General features: G+C 33.1%; 1 protein-coding gene across 2 annotated transcripts in view; it reads right to left on the bottom strand.

The window, feature by feature from the left end:
• LOC123692206 overlaps positions 1 to 14,077 on the bottom strand; it is an 87,113-nt gene that overhangs the window by 64,311 nt on the left and 8,725 nt on the right. The window contains exons 2-14 of one of the 2 annotated variants that reach the window (XM_045636904.1): positions 12,320 to 12,485; positions 10,723 to 10,834; positions 10,088 to 10,232; positions 9,058 to 9,242; positions 7,396 to 7,514; positions 6,843 to 6,973; positions 6,267 to 6,349; positions 4,934 to 5,092; positions 3,804 to 3,934; positions 3,286 to 3,474; positions 2,818 to 2,920; positions 2,318 to 2,522; positions 1,735 to 1,939 (exon numbers count right to left, since the gene is read on the bottom strand). In XM_045636904.1, coding sequence (XP_045492860.1) covers positions 1,735 to 1,939; positions 2,318 to 2,522; positions 2,818 to 2,920; positions 3,286 to 3,474; positions 3,804 to 3,934; positions 4,934 to 5,092; positions 6,267 to 6,349; positions 6,843 to 6,973; positions 7,396 to 7,514; positions 9,058 to 9,242; positions 10,088 to 10,194 — 1,617 coding nt within the window. In that variant the 5' untranslated portion in view covers positions 10,195 to 10,232; positions 10,723 to 10,834; positions 12,320 to 12,485. Of the gene's footprint in view, positions 1 to 1,734; positions 1,940 to 2,317; positions 2,523 to 2,817; positions 2,921 to 3,285; positions 3,475 to 3,803; positions 3,935 to 4,933; positions 5,093 to 6,266; positions 6,350 to 6,842; positions 6,974 to 7,395; positions 7,515 to 9,057; positions 9,243 to 10,087; positions 10,233 to 10,722; positions 10,835 to 12,319; positions 12,486 to 12,519; positions 12,870 to 14,077 lie in introns of those variants that run through there. The other variant, XM_045636903.1, reaches the window with a different exon arrangement.

Genomic DNA, 14,077 nt, shown 5'->3' on the forward strand with positions numbered 1-14,077 from the left:
AGCCTATTGTATCTAAGTATATGTATATACAAATCACTTTTCGGGAATTTTATTTAAATTAACATCACTGGTAAATATACACTAACTAGCAGGTACCTACGTGTTTTTTTTTATCTCGCTTTTTTATTTCGCGCTTTTTTCACCAGCGCGTTCCACTACAACAGATAATTAATTTTGTGATGTAAATTAATAATCTATGAAAGTTGCCAGCACTAAAATTTGTTTGTATGCAGTTTATATAAATATTGCAAAATATGTAACATTTAAATATTGATAATATAACCATTTTATTCTTATTAATAATATAATTAAATATTTAAGTGCTTATTTATTTATTACTTATGCAAAAAGTAGGCACATTATATAAATAAAAAGAAAATTACATCTAATATTTTAAATGTTCCATTTTTAAACATTGAAATATTTTTCGAACATTTTTTGGTACCGACTATTATAGTCTCAAGAGGTCTCAAGTTTGAGTTTTGACTGACCTACTAATTTTTGTTGTATGTAAAGTATGTAAGGTTATTTGGCTACGTATTCATTTTTATATTGATTTTCATTTGTATTCTTTTATTCGTAAGTGTAGGAACGTAATAAAATGGTAAGTAGATAATTTATAAGTTCATGATCATTAACTATAATGGACGAAACATTTAATGTAGGTAGTAAGTTCTATTTTTAAAATTAGAATTATTTTACCAAATTATTCGGAAGTTTTAACTAAATTCAAATTTAAGTGTTTTAATCGGTTTAAAGAGTATTTTAATGAAAGGTCAAGGCTAAAGGGCATTTGGTATAAGAGTATACAATGTGAGCCTCTTCACATACCATGGTTTTATAATAACAAGCTTAATAGATGCGAAACTGTAACCGCTTTTCGACTTCGTTCCGGACACGTACCGTGCGGAAGTTTTGCTTATCTCTTAAAAAAAGTTGACTCGCCCAACTGCGAATTTTGTCATAGATATGATGATATTCAACACTTCCTCATGGAATGTGTTCGGAATGATGTTAAAAGAAAGGACTTGATAACAAAATTTAAAATAAATTTTATGAATGTCGGTGTTTATCATAGCATTCTAGCTGCACCACACTCTGATGCAGCTAGAATGCTATTTAACTTTAAATTTAAAATATAGTTTATATAGTTCGTTGTTAAATATTTGTATAAGGTACGATGGGATTGTCATCGTCCTTTAGGACAAAAATCCCGAAATAAAAAAAGATTAAAAAAAAAAAAAAAAAGAATTATTTTATTAGATTAGTCCAATAAGATATGTAACAATTTCTGAATTAATTGTATAGATATTATCGCCTAATTTATACTTATTTCTGTGAACGTTGTGATCATCGTAAGACGTTGTGCATAAATAGGTAGATTATAAAACTAATTGTAATTGTAGGTACAAGGAGAAAGATACTTAAATGTATCAAACGGTATATTTACTGTACATTGAACTAAATTGAGAACAAGTACAAGTAGTAACAATTTTAGGAAGAAATGTACTTAGTAAAAATTAAATTACACATATTTTCCGTTACTTGCGAGAGCTTCTTTATTACTTTTATAATTTGCAATTTGATAGTTGTTTAAAGATTTTAAACATTTATGAAAACGTACCCATTATTAGTCTGTAATGTTACGCCGGAATTAATGGCTATTACCTGTTTGAATTGGAACTGATATGAAAAAAAAAATATACATTAACTAATATCATTGAGAAAAATTACCATATGATGATGCTGCCGCGGGTCCCTGCGTTGGCAGTGCTCTTGATCGGAATTGCCGTTCGACGACGAGGGTGTGGTGGCGTAGCACTGGTTGTCGAACATGACGTTATCTGATGGGGGTGACACGTCGCGCTCACCGCCCAGCTCCAGGTATAACCCACGGCCGGGGTATCCACTTGGTGCAGCGCCCACGCCAACCCCACGGCTAAACATAAAGTGACGTTTTAGTCTTTTAATTATAACATAATTTACTTGTAAGTAAATGATTTAATGAGTTTATAAAATAATTAATGAATGAATAAAGACTTTATTTAAACTAAAACAAAAAGCAAAACAAGCCAGTTATAGTTAAACTGCATTTACGTTTAAAATATTCATATTCTCGAACTGTTTAATCATTTAATGTGTTAATTGCTCATAAACAACGTAAATTTAAAGCTTCACCGCATGACCATTCTGACGCATTTGTAAAGATGATAAAATTTGTACAGATGGCATTTGACCAACCAAGACCAGCTCTCGAAGCATATCACATCGCCACAACACACAAACACGCTAGCACACATCTATAAAATGAAGCAACCTAGCAGACGAGTACCGCTGTGAGGACTGTCGGCTGTTATTGTTGACCACGTGCGCGTAGTGGCCATGATGCGGGTGTGGGTGACGGTGTCCATGCGAGCAGGATGATGGGCACGCCCCGTAGCGCCGCCGACCCATCTCTGGTGATGTTATGGGACTCTCCGTTGATGGCATTGGTTTTAGCATCCGCTTTAGGGTACTCGAATCTGTAAGGAGTGTAAATGTTAGTGTGTATTCGAAATCGAACATAATAAACTACATATTTAAAATTTTGTATATATCCAGTATAATAGGAAATGTTTTGTATAAGTGTTGTGAAACTATTAACTCAGGTGATCATTTTAACAAATTTATAACGTTGTTCGAATAATTTATAATACTTATGTTAGCAGAATAGAGAATGCAGTTTTATTCCTAGCCTAGAATATCTTTAATCATTGAAATATTAGTAACTTGAAGTTTAATATAAGTCAAAGCGAAAATCTGAGAAGATATACTTACCCATATTCATATCTTCAGTGCTTTTAGACTTTGTGCGACGTGATCCCGAAGTGTTGTTGTTGATCACATTGTGATTATGTACGTGCCTGTCTGACTCACGAGACTGGAAAACAAATGTATCAAAATCATGAGTAAAATTGAAACTGAGAACTTATAAATATGACTGAGACTTTAATGTTAGCTTTTCGACAAAATAACAATACTTTATAGTGATGCATTTCATATTTATTAATATTAATTAATTAAAAATCACATTGCAAGGATTATCGGTGGTCAGGAAACCGAATATATTTGTAAAAAAAATCTGTATTGTATATAGATAATATTTTCAAAAAGGAAAGAGAAATGTTTTGCGTTTGGCGTCATTTATCATCATGCTCATGGTTTTAAGAAACTGTGTGAATCACTTCATAATTTATTTCTACGTAGGAAATCCCATAAGAAAATTAAGTCTAACTGTTCAATTACCGATTCATTGCCATCGCCATAATCAATGCTCTTTGGCATGTGCTGCAAATGCTCTTTCCCAGAGCGTGTCGATGTTGCAGAGGATTTGGAGGAGGTCAATGTGCCTCCAGCTTGCACCCCCTCAGATTTCAGATCTTGACCGTGTTGGTTTGTTGTTCCTGTGTTGGCTTGCGCTGTATCTTCAGCAGTCTGAAAGAACGAAATTGTAAGATTACACTTGATATTTAAAAGCTATTTACCATTTTATTTATTTTAGTTGTGTTCGTCAATTTGAAATTTTAAATAAAAAAATCAACAAGCAAGCTAATTAACTTTCGGAATTGACTACTTATTGCAGTTAATAAAAGCTTTTACACTTTTAAGAGGAAATGGCAATACTCGCTTTCCTCCGCCGATCCACGTTCACATAGACCAAACTGTTAAATAACACTTATCGACGATGTTAATTCTGTTTGGACCCGCCTAAAAACGGCTGTGTGCCCTAAAATATATTCTGTGTTTATTACATTATAACTTACACTAGTGCCATGTGTGCCAACAGAAGCGGTTACAGTCTTCGGTGCTGTAGAAGTGTTGGTAGTCATTGTGGAAGTCTCTTGCGACTTGGGGGGACGGGCCGGTGGCTGAGTGTCGCTCTGACGGGCTGCCGCTGTACAAACATTTATAAGGTACAGTTTTAACATTATATTAGGTAATTAAATATTTTTGGTATGTATTTTGAAAAGCTTTTAAAAATACAGTAACCGTTGTTACTAAATAGAAAAGGCCCTATTGCGATTTTATATGTAGATTTGGTTCAATAACACATGCACAGACAAAATATTATTGTATCAATTTAATAATTAAATGCATCTCACGTTTAATTCTTCTCATTTACTAAATCAACCTTTTGGTTATATTAAGAAAAGGAAAAGTTCACGAAAGTTTAGGAAAATATTGCTTAAAATGTAACGTAATTATAAAAATAGAGATAATTTTTACAATTACCTTAAACAACATTATGGCATAACAAAACAAAGAAGTATACAATATACTTAATGCAATATCATTTTTTTTTCACAAGTTGTAAAAAATGGACTAACAAAGTTCTATTCATTAGTACAGAAGAGTCCGGCCTTAATAAAGAGCAGAAAGCCAAGCACTAAAAGTGTTAGACGGGTGATATTAAGATATTTTATTAAAACTCTTTGGTAATATTATTAAAAAATCTCATTTTTATCGCCCTAAGCGAAAATTACCTGCGTTAATAACATTGCGTATTGCGTAGAGCAGCTTCATTAAATTTCATCAATAGTACAAATTCAATAATTCATGTCAATCATGTTCATTTTTTTACAAAAATAGCGTCTTAGTAATCGTGTAAACAATTTTACTCTAAGGAATATTAATACAGATTATGTTAGAAATAGAATAGGGGCTGTATTACCTCTTATTTCCAGACAGTTTACGCCCTGAATGGAACTGACTGGCAAATTCATATTATTATGACACAATAACCAGCCCAGGTTAATAATAATTATAGTAAGTATAATATTAATTTGCCAGTCAGTTCAATACACGGCGTAAACTGTCTGGATATGGTCATAATACGGCCAGATACTATGTAGTTGGTACTGTAACTGAATTCATACAATGAGCGATGACTTACGTTTGGGTGGTTGTTGTGCGGTCGGCTGGGTGCTGGCGACATTGTCGTAGAGCGATGTGGAGGATGTGGCGGCGGCGACCTTCTCAGAGCGGGCCGCGCCCGCCGCGCTCGCGTCTGTTTCTATAGCGCGAGTTGTTGTACGCGGTAATGTTGATGAGCCTACACGCATATACTATGCGTTAGGTATCAAACTGACGCGAATACCGCTAGCCATATAAAAATTGCAATTTGGAAAGGAGCTGCCATCTTCTAAACCTACTAATATTACAAATGGAAAAGTAACTCTATCTGTCTGGTTGTCTCTTCTTCACGCTCATAGCACTGAACCAATTATGATTAAAAGATATTTTGATAACTGAGAAAGTACATAGGATAGGTTTTATCTCGGAAATCTCAAGAGAATGCGAACTATGCGGGATTTGGCAGCAAAAATCACTAGTTTGATATGAAATTCTGCAACCGTCATAGTCAAGGTAATCTGCATTATATGATATGATGCTGTTTTTATCAGTTTTGTTTAATGTTATAAAAATAGCTAACCCATTACTACTTCAAAGGCTTTATTAGCTTTCACATACAATTTATGTGAGCCGGAAACATTTAACGCTCAGATGCTATAAATAATAACACCAGAAATAGCTCATTGAATAATGGGGCTACTAGATATCTAGTTGGTTTCATTGACTGTCCATGAACATGATGTATTTGAAAATCTCACTTAACATAGAAATACACAAGAAAAATGGTTAAATATTTCTTTCCAAAAGGCGTATTTCCCAAGCTTTTGCACATTAATATTTTTGTTGTTAGAAGTCTTACACAACTTCAAAAATAGCATCTCCTTTCCCTTCCTGATAGAAATTTAATCTTTTTATAAACAGCAAAGAGCTTTTTTCTTTTTAGACGGTATTCGCGTAGTTTCACATGTAACATTGATACTTGTAATGATTTCCAATATTTTATAATTGTTTTACGAAAATCGTTGTGCATATGAATATTTCATTATGTTTTAATTTCACTTCTTAAAGTTTGTGTTACAATCAGAATGACAAATGAACATGCCTTAAGTGCAGTAATTAACTTATACTGTATTTCGTTAAATAATTATTAAACTTGTGTTGAACGAATAATCTCATTTTTATTACATGAAACTAACTTAATTCCAATTTAACAGATCTTTTTCATATTTTGTATGTTCCTTTAATTGAATCTATGTAGGAATTGTTATTGAATTTTCGTTTAAACTGTGTGGTGGTGAGGTTCTATCGACTTCATTGAGGTTACATATTTGTCTAGCCATAATTAATTTAAACATAAATATTATTGTACTTACGATATCTTGGATCTTGAGCTCTCAACCTTGCATATTGTTCTTGAGTCATGCAAGTGCATTGTGGTTCACGACCGTAGGTGAGACTGTAAAAGAAAATTTTTGAGTCACTGATATCATAAACCACATAAAAAATTTGTTGGTTAAGCTTCTGTATCTAAATTTAGATTTAATTATTTAAAATTAAGTTCTACTCTTCTAATACATTATATGGATTTTCCTTCAACTAATTGTTTAATCAAAATTCTGAAATTTCATCACGTATTTTGTATTCAAATAATTAATTTAAACACAGTAAAAGCTATATCAGGAGTGTAGTAAATGTTTTGTATTTATTATAATTAAGAGCTTTTAAAAGTTTATGATGTACAGTGCACTAATCTTGGGTATATAAATAACCTTATCAAACGATTTTCTTATTTATCTTAATTTATGAAAATATAGTAATCAATGCCACTAGCCGCACGTTTCTTAAAGCTATTAACGCCATTTTTTCATTAAAATGTAATTTTTATCTTGTATCCGTATATTGTGTATCCGTGGCATATACATGGTAACAAATAAATAAATTAATTTTACCTTGACCGATTTGGACTAGCTGGTGTAGAGACTGGTTTCCGCTTGGTTTTGAACTTCTGTTTGCTCCCCGGGGGCTCCAGCTTGAGGCTGTAGCTCGACGATGCCTTCCGTGAGAATTTAAATGAAGGCGACTATAATAAAATATCGCTGATGAATGAATTGTTGATGATGAAAAATAAATAGTAAAAATTAATAATATAGTGAATTTTATACAAATGAAGCGACACACATTTCTGATATTCAGAAACGAAAATATACATAGCATATGTATAACATTTCAGTTCATTGTTTTTTTTTTTGAGAAAATTCAATTTCTATTTAGAAAACTCATCATCACGTTAGGATGGAAATCTTAATCGTTATGCGTATTAAAACAATTTTTGCTTGTTGAAATTTTGTATAATTTGAAGTACCTTTCTGTTGTCCTGTCGCTTCTAACAGACATTTAAATAATAAAAATTATGGTTTAATTAATTATCTTTTTATATTAAATTATCTTTTTTAAAGGTGAATAAATTTTAATGATGGTGGCATAACTAATAAATCTACTTACGCAACATTCCCTGAACTGTTTTGCGTCAATCGGGGATGTGAAGTTGAGGCCCCAAGTATCATTCGTCATAGGATCCTTCCAATAGACGAAGCATTCAGATGCTTGCCCGATACGGGTACCTGGAACATTCAATATTGTTAGATGGATCCTATGCTTAGTTTTTTTATTTATAAAATGATTTATTATTCAGACTTTCTCTATACTCTGTATGTTATTTACATCTAAATAGGTTCAGTTTTTGCGGCGTAAAAAAAGACAGACAGAAAAATTTGCTCTAGTATTAAAATTCAAATTCAATACAGAGGCCTCTGAAGACTAATTGCTATTTATAAATATATTTTTTTAAATGGTAACATGGAATAGAAAATTATAGTAAATATATCTCAAAACTGAGGAGAGACAGGATTGCAGAGAATGTGAAAAAATATTTAAAACACAAACATTTCATTTACGTAAAAAGCAAAGAAAAGCTTTTCTCTTACTTACATGTCTGCTAATTTCTAATCGTTCATCCAGAACTCAACTTATTGCATTTCGAAAGATCTCAAAGCATTAACGCTATGTTCAATATCATTAAGTTACTTGTATTACTAACAAAATTGTTTACAAATTCTATATTCCATTTATGGAACTAAAAATTCTCCATACTTTTGTACGTGCGGATTTCGGTCGATTGCTATGTTAGTACATACTATCTAGAGTAAATTTAAAACTGGGTTACAGTCACGACTGGCTTGTAATTCTTGTATACACGTAAAATCCACTTCAACGTTGTTTAAATGTACGTGGACTTGAGCACACAATATTAGCACAACATAAATATTTTTATTATGCATCTGTTTTGCGTTTACTTAAAAACATTGAAGTTAGGTTTCACTTTGATGTATGATGTTTTGATCATGAAAGTGAATACGTTGTTTACAAAGGGTGTAATAGAAAAATAATTATGAATACCAGGATCAACAACCTCATAAAAACGTTTTGATGAATTTCATTGGGCAATGCGTTCTTCAACGAACGGTCAAGGTAAAAGTGTATCGTAATTATTATGTTATTTTAGTAGACATTGTAACTTGTTAAAGATAATTGAAAACGATTCGACAATATAATCAATACAAAGGGAATCCTAATTGAACTAGTCTGTTTTTCACAATAGTGTATGTTGTTATGTAGTTATATTTAGCACGCGTGTTCTACTTTTGAATGAATACGATCACTGCTTAGTTATCACAAATTCATCATATACTTTATATGATTATTTACTTATTTGCATTATAAACTTTTTGAGGTAAAACATAAATATGTCATCATAACGGCCTCATTCGAGAGTCATCCATTACGCAATTTAAAAGTGCTCTACATGGAGACAAATTTGAAATATAATATTATGTGTTCGTATATCATGATAATATCACTTGTCATATTTAAATCCGATTCAATACTATATTTTCACTGTTATAATGATATTTAAATGCTATTTTGTCTATTTAAATAATCCGTATTGATAAACTCTAATGATTCGCATCCGAATAAGTTCTACCGTATTTTTAATAATATATTTTCATTTTTTACTTTGCCTTAGAAGACCTTTCATTTCTTAGATGTACAAATATCATTGACATTTTATCAGCATCTATAACAGAAAAAACGAATCACACGTACCAGGCTGCAATAGTCTAACATCGAGTATTTTGTCCACTTGAGAGTTGTATGCGGTGATATGAAACACGCATTCGGGCGAGTCCTGGATGCAGGTGATGTTCACTGGCACCAGGTCCTCGGAGACCTGCTGCCACTTCACAGTGCCTGCACCGCTCGCAGACACGTGGAATACCTCCGCCCATAGTCTGTAAATTGCAATACAGGTAAAAATAACAATATCACTATCAGCAGTCATCAGTAAATGACCCGAATCCTTTATTTCTGTCCACGATTAGCTACTAGATTATTACTTTTAATTGTCTGACTAATAGCAGAAATGAACATCATCAGAACATCAACCGCAGTAAATTTTACTTATATTTGCGTGTTTAAATTTGGATTGCAGAAGTTTTAATGCATATTTTATTTATATCTATGTATTGTAGAGTTACGGTAGAGTTCCGTATTCATTTTAATAATGATTAAGTTTTTTGTCAAAAAACGTAAAAAAAACATGTGTTTAATTAATTATTTTAGCAAAAATTTCATGTAAATCAATGGTCATGAAAGACTTGGTACAGAATGCTGTATTTGCAACAAAATATGTTTGTTAAGAGTGCTTAAGAAAATCTTCAACCACATAATATATCATTCAAATATGATAAAACACGATTTTTATTTTTATTATTAATTATTAGAACTATTAAAGAATCTAAAAACAATTCAGATACATGTGGATTATTGTATAAAAATGCCAAGAATCCGTCACAAACTTTTTTAACTATGTTTAGTCGGGACATAATTTAAGATATTATATATTTAAAGAGAAAAGAATTCACGCTTATTGTATATACATATTAACAAGCCTGTATATTTTAATTCATCCTATCACAGTACCTATTAATCCTTTATAATTATAGTCCACAAACGCATAATGCACACGATAAAATTGTACCCGTGATTGTCTAGTTTATAAATAGACCTTAATAGATGTGATATGTTATATGTAGCTCTAGTCTATCGAGAATATATAATATCTGTGTGTACAGACCTTAATAGATGTCCATCACGGCGTCTAGAATTCTGCCACGGGCTGTCCTCATACCGGTACGCCTTGCGGAGGATCGGCGCGCAAGAGCAAGATAGTTTGTTGCCCATTGTGCGCGCGCCGCATTCGGCGCACTGAACTACGCTGCCTGCAAAACATATCACGGCTTATAGTATTTCACAATTTGTATTGGAAACAACATACTTAATAAGGAAATTCTCTATTTCTGCTTGCCAATTTGAACTTAATTAGCCAGGAAATACCATACTGACAGCGTTTTATTGCCTAAACATTCATCATAGCCATCTAGTCTATTGAATGTGTAATGAATTATGCGTTGAATTAAAATTTGGAGTATTTATTTATTTATTAATACTTTATTGCTCTTACAAATTACAAATTGAGACTTTAACTAGGAAACATTGTAACAAACGGCGACCTTATCGCTAAATAGCGATTTCTTCCAGACAACCGGTATTACGGACAGTATTGTGTGGAAGAAAAAAATTTGTTGATAAAAGTTGTTTAACGATCATGTTATATCAATACTCAAGTACCTAAACGATTAATTAATTTGTATGTATGCGATATTCGACTGATTATAATTAGAATTAATATACTAAATATAACATAAATACCCGTGGTCCCGTGATGTCACCAGGTGCCATCAGAGCGCGACAGAGAGTGCCCGCGGTTCAAACTCTGAGAACGTTGGGTTCCGTGTCTGTGATGATGCTTTACGACTCCATGCTGCAAGTTACATCAGCTCATTACGTCATATACAAAACGAGTTATTTATTCAATTAACATGTATGTATCGTCCGCTTCACCAAGGATCTTTATATCTATTCAAAGTAGACTAAGAAAACATCACATTATTATCTGGAAACATTTTATTCACACACTCAAATTCCATTATTTTATTTAATATTGTTTTTATATTTCATATTTATTTAGAAGCAGAGTTGGGAATTATCAATCATTTTATTAACATTTTTAGTTTAGTATTCATTTAAAACACTTTACAGCATGCAGAAATATGGTTCTTATTCATTCTAGTACTATTTCTAAATAAATAGTGTATTAAACAATCCCACTAAGTATTCAATAGTACTTATCAATTTCCTAGAATAAGATCCACATTATTGTAATGATTGAGCTACAGCATGAATTACAAAAAAAACAGGCACACTATTGAAATATACAAAATATATAATATGTTATGTTAAAGCTGGTTATGTATGTAACTGATGCTAATTTGATTCTAAGAGCATATTTTAAACTGAAAGGCAGTTCATATCTATATTAGCTCGGAAACAGCGTCTAATAATTAATCCTCATCTAATCATATCTAAATTCAAACCGTTTGAATGCATTACCTACTAAAACATTACATTGTATAAATATAATAGAGAAGGAAACATAAAAATGTTCAATTTGCATAGCGGCTTCTGGAATATATTTTGATTTAGTTCCGAAGCCCTATAATGAACTATGTGTGACGCTGACCTACACTCATCGGTGAATCACTTGTAAATATTGTAACAGCATGTAGACAAATATGTGTTAAATTTTATCTTCTGTACTGTAGAATATATATTCTATAGTATAAATATGAAATGTATTCTACCAACTAAATAGGTTGCGTAGTTATAATTTCAAGTTAATATTGATTTTGTGCAATATCTAAGTCTATTCTATCAAATAGTAATTAAAATTCAAGCGTCGCATTTCGTTCTTGACGTTGAGCCTTCAACCGTGTGAGATAAATTATGTATGTATATGTGGGTCAACCCATTTAACCATGTAATTTATACTATCAAAGATATGAAATTACACGTTAAAAATATTGAACTTCAATCAAATGTTTACATTAATAAAAAATATATGTCTTTTTTTCTGATATATTCGGAAAACATTCAATTTTCATGTTATTGTGCAACAACAATTATTGAACATTATGTTCACGTAAATCATAAAATATATATATAATTAAGAGACTAATTTAAAATTGTCTATATTCCTCAAGTAGGTATATTTAGCATCAATTATAGATTTAAAAAGTGCAAGACCATGCATACATTCTTACATTATCATCACAATACTGTGCAAATCGGTTTTCTTAATTATTTTATGTTATTATTTTAGTATTAAATGACACAAGTGCCTACATTACAGCAACACGGAAGGGAGTGGGTACAAACACTTCAAGTGCAAATTAAACGTATTACGAACCTCGAAATTATTCCAATTTTGCGAAGAAAATTTAGCAGCCTCCACACTTTCTTTAGCACCCATGATTATTTAATCGCGATATCACTTAAATGAAATATAATATGTATTCTATCGTATGCGTATTGCGTTCGTGACACTGTGACAATGTGCGCTACGACTGTGCTCTCTGTGGAGAGTCAGGTTGAATAAACATTAAATACCTCTAACGTTGCTCGTTCATAAAGTTTAAATATTCACAGCGACGAATGTAATATGAAGGGTGTATGTTGCAGCGAGCAAGCGCACGGGGCGTGCGGAACGTGGGTGCAGGCGCGGCGTGTAAACACCGCCAGCTGGCTCTGGAGCGCTCAACGAGTCGCCGCAGCCCGACCCACTCGCGCCGCAAGCGCTACCGATCGACCACCGCACCGGCCTGGCTACTGAACTACTTTCCGCTTTACCTGCCACCTATCCGACTAGCGCTACTCTCGATAACACCATTATATTCCTATATGCGTCTCAAATATGCGTCAACGCGATGGAGCGACGGTGCGAGAGGTCGACACCGGCGGCTCCGTTAAACATCAGAGCGGACTGGGTCGTGAGTCGAGCGTGCGTGGCGGCGCTGTGGCGCACGTCGCCGGTCGCCGGTGCGCACCGACCGCCCGAAAGCCGAGACGCACCGACGCCCAAACCTAGCAAAAGATATGACGGCCAGCGCCCAACCTTTACTATTCACGTTTCAATTTCAGATTAACTCTGCGAAAAACGTACAATGCCACGAATACTTCGATTCCCTATGTACAAATTCGATATATAAATTTGGGGTATGCGAGATCTTTCAGTTATAATAATTGTAATATATGATGAGATTAAGGAGATCATCAATGAGTTCTCGGTGCGGTGCGGAGAGGTGTGGGGAGGGGCACTGCGCGCGCACTTTTCCCGAGACATTCGATTTTGGTCCATGACTGTTGGATGCTTTCTGTGGTCTACCAAGTGATTTAATGGTTCATTTTAGGCTAAAGTAGCGAGCAGATAACTTGTTATTAAAAATATTTTCATTACAAGAATAAAATAGACACAAAATATACAAAGGTCGAACGGACCCTCTAAGATGTCTAATAAAAAAATAACCACCACTTATCTAAAATAAAATCGCATATAGTTAGAGAGATTATAATATTCTGAAGCTGAATCTATACTTTATTTTCAGGTCACTATACGTATACTAACATAAACATCAGAATGCAATATACTTAGTCTATAGATATTTGAAAAAACAAACATAAACTCTCTATTCTAATAACAACAGCTATAAATTGATTGTATAATGTACATTATCTTCGTAACAGAGCACACTACTTGTCAGTATTTTTATTGAATACTAGCGGTCCGCCCCGGCTTCGCCCATGCTACATTTTTACGTTTTCTCTCCATAAGAACCATCCTCGTACTTCAAGAAATGTAATAAAAAAAGAATTAACGAAATCGGTTCAGTTGTTCTCGAGTTATGCGCTTACCAACACATTTTGCGATTCATTTTTATATTATAGATTATAAGTGAATGATGAGTACCTAGTCATAGTCAATACGACGAGTCTACGAAAAATGTCTCGGTTCAATCGAACCATTATAGGTAGGTAAGTAAGTTTGGCTGAGAACACATTGGCGGTCAATCTTATCCTTGACTGACCTACTAAGATAGCGAAAGCATACCTTAAAATCTAATTTCCTGATTGCTTTATTATCTAATGGAATTGAGTAGTTGCGCACTGT

The sequence above is a fragment of the Colias croceus genome, chromosome 6, assembly GCF_905220415.1.
Source record: "Colias croceus chromosome 6, ilColCroc2.1".
Lineage (NCBI taxonomy): Eukaryota > Metazoa > Arthropoda > Insecta > Lepidoptera > Pieridae > Colias > Colias croceus.